Source organism: Calypte anna, chromosome 4A (assembly GCF_003957555.1).
Source record: "Calypte anna isolate BGI_N300 chromosome 4A, bCalAnn1_v1.p, whole genome shotgun sequence".
Lineage (NCBI taxonomy): Eukaryota > Metazoa > Chordata > Aves > Apodiformes > Trochilidae > Calypte > Calypte anna.
In genome coordinates, this window is record NC_044248.1 from 13,920,885 (window position 1) to 13,937,301 (window position 16,417).

The 16,417-nt window shown below is 36.3% G+C and overlaps 1 protein-coding gene across 6 annotated transcripts in view; it reads left to right on the forward strand.

Moving 5' to 3' along the window:
• UBE2K (ubiquitin conjugating enzyme E2 K) overlaps positions 1-16,007 on the forward strand; it is a 37,386-nt gene extending 21,379 nt beyond the window's left edge. For all 6 annotated transcript variants that reach the window (XM_030449731.1, XM_030449726.1, XM_030449728.1 and 3 more), the window contains 4 exons: positions 1,616-1,698; positions 10,266-10,365; positions 14,171-14,299; positions 14,641-16,007. In XM_030449731.1, the coding sequence (XP_030305591.1) occupies positions 10,276-10,365; positions 14,171-14,299; positions 14,641-14,715 (294 nt within the window). In that variant the 5' untranslated portion in view covers positions 1,616-1,698; positions 10,266-10,275 and the 3' untranslated portion in view covers positions 14,716-16,007. The remainder of the gene's footprint in view (positions 1-1,615; positions 1,699-10,265; positions 10,366-14,170; positions 14,300-14,640) is intronic.
• Positions 16,008-16,417: the final 410 nt, after the last annotated feature.

The window sequence follows — 16,417 nt, forward strand, 5'->3', positions numbered from 1 at the left end:
TGCTGGGAAAGAACTGGGAAGAGGAGGAATGGAGAGGTGCCAGTAGCTCACAGCTCCTTGGCTTGTATCTTTTGAATAACTTTGTAGAAGCTGGAGTGAAAAACGCAAGGTCTTAATGAAATGTTTTGTTTCACTTATTTCATCAGCATGTGCTCTGGCAGGAGCTAAAATAAGGAGGGCTGAAACAGGTCATAGACATGGCAAGATGAATCTATGGACCATGGTTTAATTGATGCTTTAGGGCTTGGTGGTTTCCCTTTCCAAAGCCTATAGACAGCTGCACTGTAGCATGGTACTGCTTATTCTGGAGCCTGTAGTCTTCTTGCTTGTGTCTAGCTCTGCCTTTCATCTGAAAGATTTCTTTATCTTATTCAGGATGTGCTTTGACAGCTATTGTTAGCCTTCTTTCACTGTGAAAAATTACCTAGTATTTACATGGCTTTTTACATTTTCCAAGAGATTTAGGCAGTTGGGTTAGTTAATAAGTGACACAGCTGACATGATCTCTTATTTTCTGTCCTGGAAAGCAAAACTGTTATGGTCTTGTGTATTTATACACCATGATTGCACTGATTTTATTAAAGCCTTATAAGCACTGTCTTTAGCTGTAGTGCTTGACAAATAATATGTCTTTTGCACTCATTTGCTTGCAGATTGGGGCAAAAGTTGAAAGGTCTATGCTACATGTAAAATGTTTGTCAGGAGTTTTTGCTGAAGAGGTAGAGATGAAAAACAAAGAGATAGGTCAAAGTCACTAGAAGGCAGTTAAAGTGCAACCTCAAATAAGGGGGTTGAAGAAAATGAAGAAGAAGTTTTTAAAGTCATTTATTTATTCCTTTCAGAGGCCAGCTTTGGGTTTTGAGTCTTTTGAAAGAAAATCCTTTTAACTCTCTGTGTCTTAAAAAAAACACCAAAACAAACTTGGTTTTATTCATACTTTGTGACCATGAATACACTTTATTTTATTGGAAAAATATGAACATGATCAATGAATGAATGCCAGGACTTGATCCTTTCAACAGCAAAGAAAAATAACAGTAATCTAATTTTTTCTTTGTTGAAAAGCTTTCTGCAGATGGGTAATGAGACTGAATAGTTATAGAAGTAATAGTATCCACCAAGGAAATTTTTATACTTCTATAGCTACCTACAGTTTAGCTTAACAGAGATCCAGTGACTGCATTAAGCATTGAGGGACTATTTAACTTTATTAAAAGTAGACTTTCTGGTATTTACAATGTTGTAATTTTTAAGTCTGGATTTGATCATCTGCTTATGTTGAAACACTGGTACTGCTGGAGGACATTTCTAAAAGTCTTTGTATGGTGCAGGGATGTGCATATATAATAGTGGAAGAAGTTGGGGATGAGTTTGGTGTCCTGAGCTGAGCAGTAGTCTGCTTTTAAGTAACGAGGCTCTGTCTAATAAACGGCCTTGTAAATTGGAAGCCTCCTAAAATGAGTGGTATCTCATTCTAGCTCTGTTTTTCTAGCTTGATATTTCCTAAATTAGTGTTTCTTTGTGATATGATTAGAAATTGTGGATTTAAAATGCTTACTTTAATATACTGCATTTAATAACCCTTTTGGGTTTTTAAAATTGTCTTGTCTTCTAGGTGCGGTTTATTACCAAAATATGGCATCCTAATATTAGCTCAGTCACTGGGGCCATTTGTTTGGATATTCTGAAAGATCAGTGGTAAGTTTCTGCGTTGATTTAAATGCACAGAATCAAATATACCAGTATGTTGGATAGGAGGCAACAGCTCATGTTGCTTTTCACTTTGCACTTGTAGTTTGAGATGTCCTTAAAGCTTACAATGTTTTAGTATAGTATTTTGAGTTGAAAAGATGCAAATGAAATTATGAGGTGGCAATTTTGGAAAGTATCAAAATATTATACAGAGTGCTTTTCCAAAAATTCTACAGTAGGGTTAATGTGAATGTTTCATGGCTGTTGATGGTTTTTTGTTTTTGTTTTTGTTTTTTTTTAATTTATTTAGTTCTTTTCCATTAGCAAATGCTACCTATTGCCTCCTGAATTTTTGTTCTTTCTGCCACCTGAAGTGTAAGCAGAAAAAACCGAGGTATTTACTTTTGTTCTGATTCTTGACTTCTACTTCCAGTAGAAGTTACTTAAAATAGAGCTAAAACAATTGTGTGAGGTTATCCTGGGAGTATAAAAGTTAACAGGTCAGCAAGAGGAAAGGGAGAAGAGACTGACTGTGATAACTGTGTGACAGAATCAGTAGATGATATTTATAATTTGCACCTCTATAAACCTTTTGCCTATTGGTTGCTATTCAGCTGCTGACTTTTGATTACGTAGTGCTGTTGAAAAAGTTTTAATAGCCAAAACCTGTGGAATAGATTCTTAACAGCTAAACTGTTTTCTTTTTTTTCTCCCCACATTTCCTGTGGGTTGAAGATCATACGCATCAATTGTATGTTAGACGTGATATCTAACATAGGTGGAATTAATTTTTGTTATTTTCCTTTATGTCTGTTCCACTTTGTTAATCTTTTGCAGGATGAGAAGATTTTGGAATTGTGTAGCACAAAGCAGCGTAAATTACTAAAATGGAATCCTAATAATCTGTTGTCTTTTTTCATTTTTGAAATTGCGTATTTTTTCTTACGGTCTCAGAGCACTTGTTTTTTTCTCAGGTAGTGAAATCTTGCAACATACATGTGTATGGTACATGGTATACATTTTCTATTAGTGAAGTCAATTAAATTTTGTACCTGCACCTAGTTACTCCTACCATCTTACAATTATACTGAAACTTAATGACTAACAATGTGAGGAGGAGTTCAGATTCCTGGGAGACCATACTCCAAATTGTGAAATACACATGAGTGTGGCTGGTTTGTGCATTGGGTTTTGTTTGGGGTGTTTTTGTGGGTTGGTTTTGGGTTATCCAGGTTTTTTGGCAAAACGGATTTCAGAGAGTGTTTTCAACAGGGATCACTTTACTAGGACACACAAACCTGCTTTCCCAGCTAGGCTAATTTTACTCAGGACAAGGTTAAAGTAATGATGATTTGGGAAGGGAAAAATTATTTCTAGAAGCAAAGGTACTTAATGTGGAACTTTATCCCAGTGTAATTAATACTCGCCTTGGAATAATTTATCCAGAGTTTTTCAACCCCAGAACAGGTTGTCTTACAGTATTTCAGCACTGCCAAACATTGTGAATTAAGAAGTAATAAGCTTCAACTTAATTATTTCTTTTTTTTAGTCAAAACCATTGAGATGTGAAAAGGAAGAACAGGAGAGGTGATTTGGCTTGTGTTCATGTAATCTTGGAAAATTAGATCCTGCACAGATCTAATCTGTGTGTTTAGTACTGCCTGACAAAAAAACCCAAACCAATGAATTAGTACCTTCCTTCACCAAGATTTACACAAAATAGAAATATTGGAACAAAAATTTATCTTCTGTGTATTTAATTGGGCTCACACAAGGAGTACCAGTGTTATGCCACTTTTATACTGTTAAACTCCTCCTTTGAAATACTTTTTTGGAATCACTAAGGAAAAAATGTCACAGAACTTGGCAGGTGTGGAGGTGGGAAGGCTTCCTATAGACTATAAACGCATTACAAATGATTCTTTATGTAATGATCCCTTCATTTTCTAGTGATGCTACAAGTTGTTTTTTTTTAATCATGAAATGGTAAATGAAAATTGCCTGAGCATTGTTGAAGTGCGTATCAAAGCATCTTGTCCTTTGGAGAAGAGGAAACTGTTGTGGCTTACCTCTGTGCTTTCTCATTTGAAAGGTTTCAGTATTTTTTCAGATATTTTTTCTGAGTAGCTTCTTAAAACTTTTTAAGCCAAATGAATGGTTAGGTACTGTTTAAATTAGTTGCTTTTCGTTCTTCAGTGTATGCTGCTTTAGCTATTTAAATTGAGTAATGCCCACATCACCATGTTTAAGTCTTCTGCATGTTTAGGTTGAACAATGATTTGAATAAAATTATAGCTTCATTAGAAAGCAAGCAACACCCCACCAACCTTTATAATTTAGTGTTTAATGGATTTTACTAGGTATTCAGAGGTAAGTGAGACAAATGTAATTTGGAAATATTCTAATAGCTGTCTTTTAGTAAATGTATTTAGTTCCGCAGTCTCTCTCGTCAAATCTTTTAGTAACAAGCTGTTTCTGGAGTGCCACTTCATTGGCATGTAATGCTCTTAACTGAATAATGCTGCTCTTGTTGCTGTGTTTAATCGTAACTCAAATTCCAATGCCTGTGAGGTTTTTCAGTGAGCCTAGTAGGAGCTGAAGGGCTGAATTTGGGCCTGTGGGACTTAGTAGGGTTTTTTAAAGAGTTAATAAACTGATATTCACCACATGTAAATGAGTTTTATACAAATACAAAGATTTGAATGTGTTTGTGTAGTTTAAAGTCTCCACTCACCCATCCCATTATAATGATTTTCTATTCTAATGAGCATAGTTGAGATATTCTTCTACATAGTGGCAGGAGGTTTTATCATTTTGCAAAGTAATGTCTTTAAATGATTTTTTAAATTACTTTAATTCTTTCTCCACAGTTTATGCTTGATACTGAAATGCTTTGCAGCTGTGGATTTTCATCATGTTTAGATTTGTAAATACATCAGGCCAGTTTGTTTGCAAAACAGCTACTCTTTGCTGGTAGAATTAAAATGGGGGTGTGATTTTTGTAGAAGGAATAGTTTTTATGCTGATCTGATATTTATTATGTGGCTTTGCCTACTGTAGCCTATATTTATCTTCCAGGCTAGTACTCTGTCTCAAAATTCTATTCTTAAATTTATCTACTATTCATTGAAACCTGACAACTAAATTACTTGAAAGCTGTTCTGCATAAATCCCTTGAGCAGTGATTATTGAGTGAATGTGTTATAGCTGTGCATAGGTCTGCAAAACCCCTTGGCTGTTGTGGTTTTGACTCTGAAAATAAAAATGAATAATAATTTTTTCATAATGGAAAAATTATGGATGTACTAGAGGATTCACACTCTGTTCTAGTTGAGATGCAGAGATCCTTATTATATAAGATAATAATCCTTATTATACAAGACAATACAATTGTAATAAATACATAAACAACAGCCAGCTCTTACTAATCATTGTCTTGGATATCTAGAATGCTGGGTTTGCTCAGGGTGTTTGGGGAGCCTCCCACTGAGCCTATAAAGCTTTCAGAAAAATGCAGAGAATATTAACATTTTTTTGAGGGAACCCTTCAGCAAGCAGACTATCTTTCCCCCTTGTGCTATGTGAAAGCTATTCTGTTATTCTATTTATTTTTTTTTCCATTACTGGGTGCCCAGTGTTGTATTTCTCCTCTAAATAGTGACTGTACAACAGGCTTCCACTCAAAGGCCTTGTTCATTGTCTCCCTCCTTCCAGATTCTGTAAGCTCTTGGTTCAAATTCCCAGAGCTTCTCTCTTCAATTAACAAGCTTAGTTATTTCACAAATAGAATAAATTTTGCAGATTTTTTTTTTAGTGGACCAATGTTTATTTGATAGAGAAATAGAGAGAAGCAGCAGTCTGCTGGCTGCAGCTTTTGCTGTTGTTCTGCTGGGCTACCTTTCAGTGTAACTAGAGCGAGTGTTTCCAGAGACAAATATACAGAACATAAGTAAAAACTTCCTAAGTGGAAGAATACTCAGCCTTTAAAAATGAAGAAGAAAAAGGAAATCTGGCACTGTTTCATAATCCTGTTAGGACTCTTTCAGCTCATGGAAAGGTAAGAGATTCCTTACCTCAGGCGTGCTGGGCACAGCTGGCTTGCTGGGCTTTTAAATATTGCTTTTTAAAATGGAAATGCCCCAAGATATCACCTTAAGAAAAAAAAATTATATACATATATAAAATCAGCTTTCTTGTGATTCACTTCAGGTTTCCCTTGCTACTTAACAAATGCAATGCCTATAGACAGCCTGTTTTTTGCTTAGGAGTCACAGAAAGAAAGCTTTTAGTTTGAAGCTCTCAGAGGGACAGTGTTTCCCTGTAGTGAGCTCTCTGCAACTCACTCCTGTTGCTGGCCTTTTCTCCCATTTTGTGGATGTCAAACTTCCAAGCTTGCGTAGTGGCCAAGCAGCTCTTTGAGATGGGAGTGTTAATCAAGGGTTATTGTAAGTTTTAGAAGAACACAGAAGCCAGTAATGTCATGTGTGAGGCAAATAGGATGCTGGGATGTTGGAGGTTTTACTAGCAAAACTCATGATCCAAACTGCCTGCTTTTCCTTTAAGACTGTTCAGGCTTTACTTGGAGTAGTGTTCTCACTTTGAGTGTTGTATGCCAAGAAATTGTACGAAGAATACAGAGTAAAATAACAAGAATGATAGTCTAAGCAAATAGATTGGAAAGCCTTTTGAATGTGCAGAATATAGTGTAAAGTAGATTTTCTGAGAAACTTGTGAGGCTCCAGTTAAGAACAGATTAGGCAGAAGTCTGTCAGGAGTAAATCAAAACCTTGCCCTTGGCAAGGAGCAAAGAAAAAACCTAAACCCCAAGCATTTAAGCCAGCTTGAGCTACCAAAGGGAATTGCTTGAACTCCATGAAATGTTGCGTGTTAAGTCCACACCTAGAAATAAACTTCATGTATAAGAAGAGTTGGAAATACTTATTTTATTTCAGGGTTCTATTTTGGAAAAATGAACCCTTGAAGAGCACTGGAAAGTGCAGAAGACCATTTATCTTTCCACTGGAAGCTCATTGTAATGGAAATACAATTCTTTCTTTGCAGCACATTAATCTCTAGCTTGTGGGGATGTCATGTGGGGTGTATGTTGGTTTTCTAGTGTTTGTGCCACTATCAGCATAGATTTTCCTCCAGAACTGGTGATGGGAATTGTTTCTGCTCTTTGCTGATGAGGATTGGATCCTGCTTTACCTGATGTCTGTAAATATAGTTCTGGGCAGTCATCTCCATTCAGTTTATTCTCCCAGAAGGAGGTACTGGAAAGGAAGAGGAGCTTTTTAAGGTGCGTGGGAAATAAGAATCTATTTTTAGCTATGCCTCCAGTTCTTCTGGGAATCTTAATTTATGTCTGGAAAATTGAGGCTAAGTTACATAGCAGATAACTAGGCTTTTTTACTTTCTTTGATCAGGAAAGATAATTGGTGTCCTAAAGATAGAAGATATTACATGAGTATACAACATTTATATGAAATGTGTCAGATTTTCTTTACCCTTAATCACAAACTGGAATTAACTTTGTAAATACAAACAACAGCTGATGCTGTAGCTGGTTTTCTGTTAGGATTTTCTGTTATTTAAATGTTTGTGTCCAGTGGAAACTCTTATGCATGAGGTGTGACAGGCATTTTGAGACATGAGGCTTGAAAATAAATTCTAAGCTAAATTTTAAAACCTTTTTCCATACATAGCTGAAATAGTCCCGTCTATAAATGATTTTTGCATTTGCATATCCAAATGGACCTTTAGAAACAGGAATGTCAGAACAAGGCATTAAGTCCCAGTATTCCTTATATAAAAATCTTCATACATTTCAGAGGAGCAGGGGCTGGAAGGGCCTGGCAGTCTTGAAAGTCAGAGACAGCTGAAGCCAGCACAGAACTTGAATTCTAGGTGTCAATAGCACCTTTGGTTCTTGTTAATGACACCAGGTCCCCAAGGTATGTTTTTCACTCCTAGAAGGTGTTGTGTAAATGTGGCCCTAACTCCTTTTGTGTCTGCTTTAAATAATGGCAGTATTTTCAGATTCCCCTAAAGTAGAAAGGTTTCTATAAAGGAAAGTGCAGAACAGCTTTTATTTGGTGAATATAACTACAGTATCAGTTACAGTTGATAGATATTTCATATCTACCTTTAAAAATACACTAAGTAGCATAAAAATTACTTAACTGGGACAAAAGTATTTGGGTTTTTTTAGCATGTGTGGTAGGTCTGGTAATTTCTGAGGTTCCCTGCACAAAAATAAAAATGCTAAATCTATTTGAGCATAGCAAGGCCTGAAAGACCTTGCATTCTTTGACACCTGAATGCTGGAAGAGTAGACACATTATATTCATTTAATGCTGGCAGATACCACTCGATCATCAATGTTTAAATAAAATAGATTAGTTTCAACACAGTGTAAACCAATAGAGATTACAAATAACAGGAAATTGTAAGAGAAAAATAGCATAGGTACATGTAAAGCAAAAATATTTCTGTTTTTCACTGAGGTGTTTGTGTGTGTGATTGAGGTGTGGAAAAACAAGAATCTTTGTACTCATGAGTGTACTGTGTTAGCCAGGCTCTCTTCATGCAACTGAGGGTGTGTTTGAGTAACTAAGAGTTCTTTATCTGATTAAATCTTACTAGTTAATTTCTAGCTTGCTTTGGAATTTAAAGAAATGATGTTTGACTTGGAAGAAGCGTTCAGCTTGGGACCTAACATACATAACTTTAACTGTTAGAGAATCTGAATTTTTTTTTAAAAAGATGATTATTTTGTTACTGAGGAATAGATTTGGAAAAGAAATGTGTTGTGAAGGCTTTGTGATTTGTTAGAATTCAGACCTAAAAGCATGAGTTTTTTATTTTTAAGTTCAGCTTGAGGGACTTTAAGCTGATGAAGCAGTTGGAATGAGACAAGATGTGCTAATTAAAATCTTTGTCACTTGGGATGTTTCTCACTAGCTTTTTGATGTAGAGAACACTGCACTGTGAAAGCTCAGTGATGATTAGCAAGCTAAAAAAAAAAAAAAAAGGTACGTTTCTAGGAAAAATCTTCCAGAATTAGAAACAATTAGAGAAGAATGCCATATTTGAATGGTTAGTGACCTAGCAGGAAAGTTGTAAGCATCTAGGAATACAATATTCAAGTGTCTCTGCTACTGTCCCTCAGTTCAGCGCCTTGGTACTGGAAAATGCATTAATTTTTGAAATCTGAGACTGGTAATAGACTTGCAAGCTTATTGCCTTTGTATCTAGACCATCACGTCAAACTCTCCCCCACCCACTCCAGCAGACTCTGCATTTACTTGCAGTCTTCTGAAAAGAAAAAACTATTTTCTGTTGATTTGAAAATTGAGCAGTTTTCTGTGTTTGGATGCCTGTGTTTCATAACTTTCCTCTGGCATGTCATGTGCCATAATCATGTGACATTTTCCCCACTGACCTTTTCAGTAATACTTAAGTAGAATAAGCAGCTACATGTTTTAGCCTGGACATCTGCTTGTGCCTTTGTCACAACATTTAGGAGTCTACTTACCTCTTCAAATCAGATGAAATACTGAACTTTCACACGTTCTTTGGAGTCTTTGTTTGGTTTCCAGTGTGTGACAGCTGAAATGGTAGATCAGAGATGCTATGCAAGATCAAAATCAAATTTAACTATGTATTTTCCAACTCTATATGTGTAACAATTTCATACTTTGACTTTTCTGTTTGACTTTTATGAACATACTTGATGTTTTCCCTTACTAAACTGCTGAAGTCTCTTACTCTAGATGTACTTTGAGAACAAGATAAATTATGAGAATATACTTAGAAGTTATGACTCTAGAAGTATGCTACCTTTGACAAGGTTCTTTCATAGGGGCAAAAGAGTGACTTTACATCACCATGATGACAGCATGCTTTCCTTCTTCCAACAGAGGTGTCTGATTGGAATGAGAGGAAGCTGAGATTGTTTCCAGCTGTGCATTCTGTAACTGCCAAACCTTTTTAAATTGCAGTAGTAATTATGTGAATTGTCAAATTTTATTGAAAAATATCATTAAAACTGATGCAATGCAAAAGATAGCTAATGTAAAAAATTTCATGTCTGTTACAAGTTTTTAAAATATAGGTCATATGTCTGTGCTGTTTTGGTATGAAGAGTGCCAGCAGAGGGAGCACATATTGGCTACCAGCTCAGTACCTAGACCTTATGCAAGGTGCTGTAAGAAAGCATGAAGAAGAAAAGGATGAAAGAAAGGATGAATCAAACTTCAAATTTGCCTTTTTCTAATTTTTTTTTTCAGATTACATGAATTCTGTTAAGTGGGTGAAATGTATTAGTGAAAGACTGTATTTTCCATATCCTTAAGAAAGCATTGTTAATAACAAAGTTCACATGTAAAACCCTATTTAAAGAATTATGTTGAAGGGTATTCTAATACCTAAATGCTGTAGCAGTTTAAAATCACAATTTTTGACTTACAATCTGTATTTGTACTCTTGTATCTTCTGTGATACTAGTACAGTAGTAAAGGTGAGTACAGTCATGAAATTTGATAAAGTAATTTTCAAAATTTTAATTTTAGGGCAGCAGCAATGACTCTAAGGACAGTGTTGTTATCACTGCAAGCATTGTTGGCAGCTGCAGAACCAGATGATCCACAAGATGCAGTAGTGGCAAACCAGGTAAGACACTCAGTTGGCTGTCAATGTGAAATATTTCTGTAATCTTGGCTAAGACACAAATTTTGGAGATTTTTGGAAAATATATTGGAAAATTGCCTTACATCAAGTGTGAGTTACTATGGTGTTTTGTGGTTTTTTTTACTCTTCGGATTCCAGAGTAGGTAGCAATTATTTTACAGTGTCAGGAGTTGTTTTTTTTTGTTTTTTTTTAATCTTAGTTCCTTATTTAGCTTGTCAGTATGTCAGAAGATAACAGTGTAGTAAAATGAGTTCTGGTATAACTTGATTTTTAAAATATACTAGAAACCTTAGGAGAATGGCAGTGTTGGGTTGGTTTTAATTTGATGTTCGCTGGATCTGGCTTGATATGTAGCTCCTTTTCCAGGTAAGAATGGATGTTGTTGAGCATTGTATTTGTTCAATCTCAAAATTTTATGAATCATGACTTCAGATTAATTCCTTTTGCATTTAACGCTGAGGAGCAATTTATCTGAATGAAACATCCTATGTATTTTACTTTTGCAAGTATTTGGAATAATTATTTTAGTCACTTTTTGAATTGATATCAGTAGAATTTTGTAATGAGCAGGGTTTGTACTTCCAACAGTAGCAATAGCTTTTAAAAAGCAGGAGCAATAAAATGTCAGGTGGATCTTATGCCAGACCAGTGCTGACATGGTTCTATTTCAGGTCTCAATGAAAGATAGGAACAGTCATTCCTTAACTTTAAATAGTCTGACAGTTTTCAACAAAGTCCCAAGTCTGGGCGTGTTGCTTTCCTTTTTGCCCTGAGGAAAGAGAGGGAAAGCCTGGCTTTCCCAGTGACTGGTAGGAAGGGTTTATAACAAAATAGCAAAGCAAGAAGATACTTCAGCACTATCTCTTGCAAGTGAGTACTCTCCAGGGTAGGGTGACAAAGTGTTTACTTCCTCCCTCTAAAAACCCTTGTAGGGTGATTGCTTAGCAGTGTTTGTAACCTGTCAGGATTTGAAGGGAAGCATGGAGATCAGAGGTAGCCCACTGCACTGCTGGGTGGGGGAGAGATGTTTGCTGCTACCATACTCAGTAAGTCCAGCAGGCTTGCTCCTGGGATCCTGCTACACTGTAAGGCTGCTCTGATTAATTGTCCCCAAATGTTTCTGTCAGACTGAATTGCTCTATGGAGGGAGAATTATTGCAGAGGCCAGCAAGGCCATCAGGCAAGTCCCTGGTTTTTCTTGTCAGGTGCATGCCCTTGCTGTCACACTCTCTTTATTAAACAAAACCACCATTACCTCTCCTACAATGGGCAAGAATAGTGTTTCCCATCTTGACCTTCTTGGTAGAATTTTGTGTGGGAATTGTAACAGTCTCATAGAAGTACTTGAGCTGGAAAGAGGGTTTTTTCCAGGCAAAAAACCCACTTCATGAAACTTCCTAGATTGTGAAGAGCAGTCCTTCAGGCTGCTCTCAGGTCTTTGTTGGGCATATGTCTGATGGGACCATGGCATGGCTGTTGCAGGGAGAATTCAGTTCCTCCTGTTCCATGCAAATACCTGTGCAAAAACTCTGGAGTTTGTCCTTGGGTTGCAAGCATGTGTATGTAAAAAGAAAGTGATTATAACATCTTTGAGAGATGTGATAAACACCACATTCCTTCATGAGTTTTATTTGGTGATGGAATCTCTTTTAGTTTGTTTGGGGTTTTTTTGTTTGGTTGATTTTTTGTTTTTCCATAGCAAAAATTCACCTGCAATTATTCTCCACATTCATACTTCTCATGTTATTTTACTAAACTACGTGTGAGACTACACAACTGTTCAGGTAAATGACAGTGTCCTACAAGCTCTGGAGCAGAATTCCAGGGAGAAGTCCTGTTTGAATCATGGCTGTGTTTTCAGCTACCAGCTGTCTGGTGTCAAAACCACTTCAGCTAGCTGCTGGTTTTATTGGTTCGTTTTGGGTATTTTGGAGGGTGGTTTTTTTGTTTGGTTGGTTGGGGTTTTTTTGGTTTTGTTTTGGGTTTTTTTGTTTGTTTTTTAGTACAGCAACATTAACTGCCTCAGATTCCTGATATAGAGACATCAGCAAAAGATGCCTTTAAGCTTTTCTGAATTCACTGAGAAGGTAGATTATTTATGGATACCTAAGTAAAGGAATTTTATTTATAGAACACTGAAAGCTACTACTTTAATGTTCTGAATGCAGCTATGCAGTTATGACAAATCCTTTGCATATCAGCTAGTAGCTTTCTAGTTTTTGTAGTGTTCTCAAAAATATTTTAAAAAATGGGGGAAATTTTAAGAGCAGAAGACTATAATTCTTCAGGATGCTACTGATGCTTGACTTAATCCTTCCTTCTGTCATTACAGCCAAAGAAATTTATTACAGACCAGTGTATTTATAACATAGTGAGTTGTTTCTCTACTGTTGTAGTAGATTGTCTTCTATGTTTGTTTTAATGCCATTAATAATCAGATAATAAATAACCCACTTCATGTGGAGCAGAATTAGTAGGAGAGGTCCAAAGCACCCAATGAAGTGTAGTTGGTGCATGTTGCTGGAGGAGAGGTAAAATGAAATGTGCAGCAGTAAAAAGTATTGTATGGGCTTTTACAGTGGTATAGATTTAATTGTTGGTTTTATGTATGAACAAAATGCTTAGAATGATAATCAACCATGGTTTTGTTCCTAAGATACATCTAAATCACAAGATCCTAGAATGGTTTGTGTTGGAAGGGCCCTTAAATGTCATCTTATTCCACCCCCCTACCATGGGCAGGGACACCTCCCACCAGACCAGGTTGCTCCAAACCCCATCCAACCTGGCCTTGAACTCTTCCAGGGAGGGAGGAACCACAACTTCCCTGGGTATTCAGTAATTGAACAATATTTCAATATTTTTTCTAATATCTTTTCTTACTATTTGATGCTAAAACATATATCTTAAAATAGGAGTACCTTATTTTTAGAAGTGTAATAATTAATGGAGAGTTGTGGGTTTTGGTGGTGTTTATTTTGAGGTAGGTTTTTGTTGTTGTTGTTTTTTTTTTACAGAAAACATTACACACAAAAGTTGCTAAAATAGGAAACTCATCTTGGTTTGCTGAGTATAATTTGCCTTCCTTGGTTTTTGAGTTCTTGGCGCAGGCTGAAAACTCTCTTAGGTCCATTTTGTTGTTTATTAGGAAACTTGGTAGTGCTAAATAATATTTCCATACCCTGCACAATTTTTTTCCTGATAAATTATAGCTTGCATGAAAAGTTCCTAACTTCCTAGCTTTTTGCTCATACCCATTTTCCATCCCTTCTTTTGTCACACATGCTACCAATATCCTTGTTCTCAGGGGGAAGCCTGGTAGTAAAATGTCAGTCCTGCCTGAAAAACTGGAGTGGATAAAACCAGGCATATTTTTAACGTGAGCAGAGAAATGCATTAGTGTGTGGTATGTACACGATGTTAATACAGAGATAATTTGTGCTCTGCCACACTGAGTATCATTTTTCAGTAGCTGTGCAAAATACAGCTGCTTGCTTGTGATCACTGCAATTAAGAGCAAGCAGTACCTGATTCTACACATAAAATACCTATAGTGTGTAATTTAACCTAAAGGCAGCCACATTAAATCAAGTGCTTGCATAGGTTTACTCTGTAATCCTCACCTCCAAATTTCATTTAAGAAACAGCAGCATGATCAGTGTGAACACTGCTGAAGATGATGGTAAAGTAGTGATGGATTGGAACCGGCCGTATCCGTTTGCTTTTCGGTTGGATTGCCGAGTTGATTTAACTTTCCCTTTCTCCCCCCCTTTCTCTTTTGTGTAGTACAAACAAAATCCAGAAATGTTTAAACAGACAGCTCGGCTTTGGGCACATGTGTATGCTGGAGCACCAGTTTCTAGTCCAGAATACACCAAAAAAATAGAAAACCTTTGTGCTATGGGCTTTGATAGGGTAAGTATATGTAACTTAAAAATTTTTTCAGGAGGGGCAGGACAAGTATATGTATATAAACACAGGGAATCATTATTAAATTAAAGTAGACTCAATGCTTCCATGACTTTTTGTAGATTCTGTTTTGCTAATTATTTTTTTAAGAATCGGAGTTTTAAACTACTGCCTTATTAGTAAATCTTGCTAACCCTGCCTTTTTTTAAACACTTTTTCTATAAATTATTAGTTGGGATTTAACAAATGCTAAACTGATGTGTTATGATTAATCTGAACTTTTCGGTCCACTGCAGCTGCAGGTTCACACACTGAAAATATTGCTTTTTTTTTTTCTCTCATTGCAGAATGCAGTAATAGTGGCCTTGTCTTCAAAATCATGGGATGTAGAGACTGCAACAGAATTACTCCTGAGTAACTGAGCCATGTAGAGAGAGCTGCTTCAGTAGTCCAGCTTGCCCCTTCTGGAGGAGCATCACCATCTGTTATTTTTAGGATTCTATATAGATTCTCTTTTAAAACTGGCACTCTTGCCTGATGATGCTATCTAGGCACTATTGGAGACTGAAAAAAAAACAAACCGCTCTGTAAATAAAGCTAATTAAACGTCTGTGTAAATTTAAAAAGGGGAAATACTTTAATTTTTTTTCTTACTAAATATTGTAAAAATTCTTTGAGCTCAGCTAAAATAATGGGGGAAAACCATGCCTACTTTAGTGTTTAGCAGTGTGACGAAGACTAGCAGGAACTTGCTTCAGGATTTTGATCTAGTAATTCAGAAAGCAACATTTTTGAGTGTTGGTCATCAAAATTTTTGGTGCCACTCATCACAGCTATCTTACTGTTTTTAACACAGATCCTATGTGCCTGTGGATTGACCTATGTTTGCATGCTTGTACTTAATAGACATATTAGGTAGGGTCGCTGAAGAGAGCACCATTGAAATACTTGAGTGTTCTTGCAACTTTTTTCCTGAAAGACTTTGAAGACATACCCAAAGTTCCAAATGGTGACCTGTTCAGAACCAGTTTCTTTCTATCTTATTAATTGGGAAACCTGATTCTCCTGTCCCTTACAGCATACAGCTGAAAATCCTCACTAGATTATGTTTCATCATCTATGGGTATTATGCGTGCCATTTACAGTAGTCTAGGTTCCCCTTTAAAAAAATATTTTGGATTATCAGTAATGATTTTCATCCATCGTGTTTTCTACACAATCTCGTAAGGAGTGTGCCTTCATGTAGCACAAAAAGATGGAGCTGGTTTTCTTTCCTTTTTGTTTTTTGGTCATAAGTAGATGTAAAATGTTCTTCAGAACATTCTGGATCATATGATTTGACTGGGTTTGAAGGAGGAAAAAGCTGATTCTCTAGCATACTGAGAATTAAAAGTTTTTCTTTGAGTACTTGACATGATGCAATCAGCTGTTTTTTGCAGCCACTTTATAGCTTTATTTTGGGCTTCAATATAAGGATTGCTTACCAGGTACATTAAAATACATCCTTGCTTGCATTTTTTCTCTAGTTGACACATGGAGGCTGTGTTGGTGTTTTTACTGTACATACTTCAAATGCACATAGAAGTAGAAGTGTGTTTTCAATTTTAGCTTTCTTTTGGATTGATGTTTCTGATAAACGAGAACTGAAATCTTACCTTGGCGTGTACATACAGTCAGTCTTTTGATTCGTATTAAAATGGACATTTCATCCTGAGTGCAAAAGCTTGAAAATTATTAGTTTTGCAACTTCAAACACTAGTACATCTATTTAAAGAGAGTCATAATGTCTTTGTGAATATGATGCTAACTTATCTGACAAGGAAGGTCAGAAAAATCCTGAGACTAGAGAGTGAGGATTGTGGATAATGGAGTACTGTATAAGTCACCTTTTCCATGACATGTTTTTTCTCCTGAACTGTGGATTAATGGGGTGGGGGAATATGTCTGGGTTTTTCTGGAAATATGAAGTACAAGTTGAAATAGTTTCACACTTCATAGACAGTCTGTTTATAAATCATGTTAGAATAAATCAGGAACATTATTGTATCTGTTAAATATTTGGAGCATAGTGGTAGGGGAACAGAACCAGAAAACAGAGCTGTAGAGACCTAGCTAGTTCAGGGA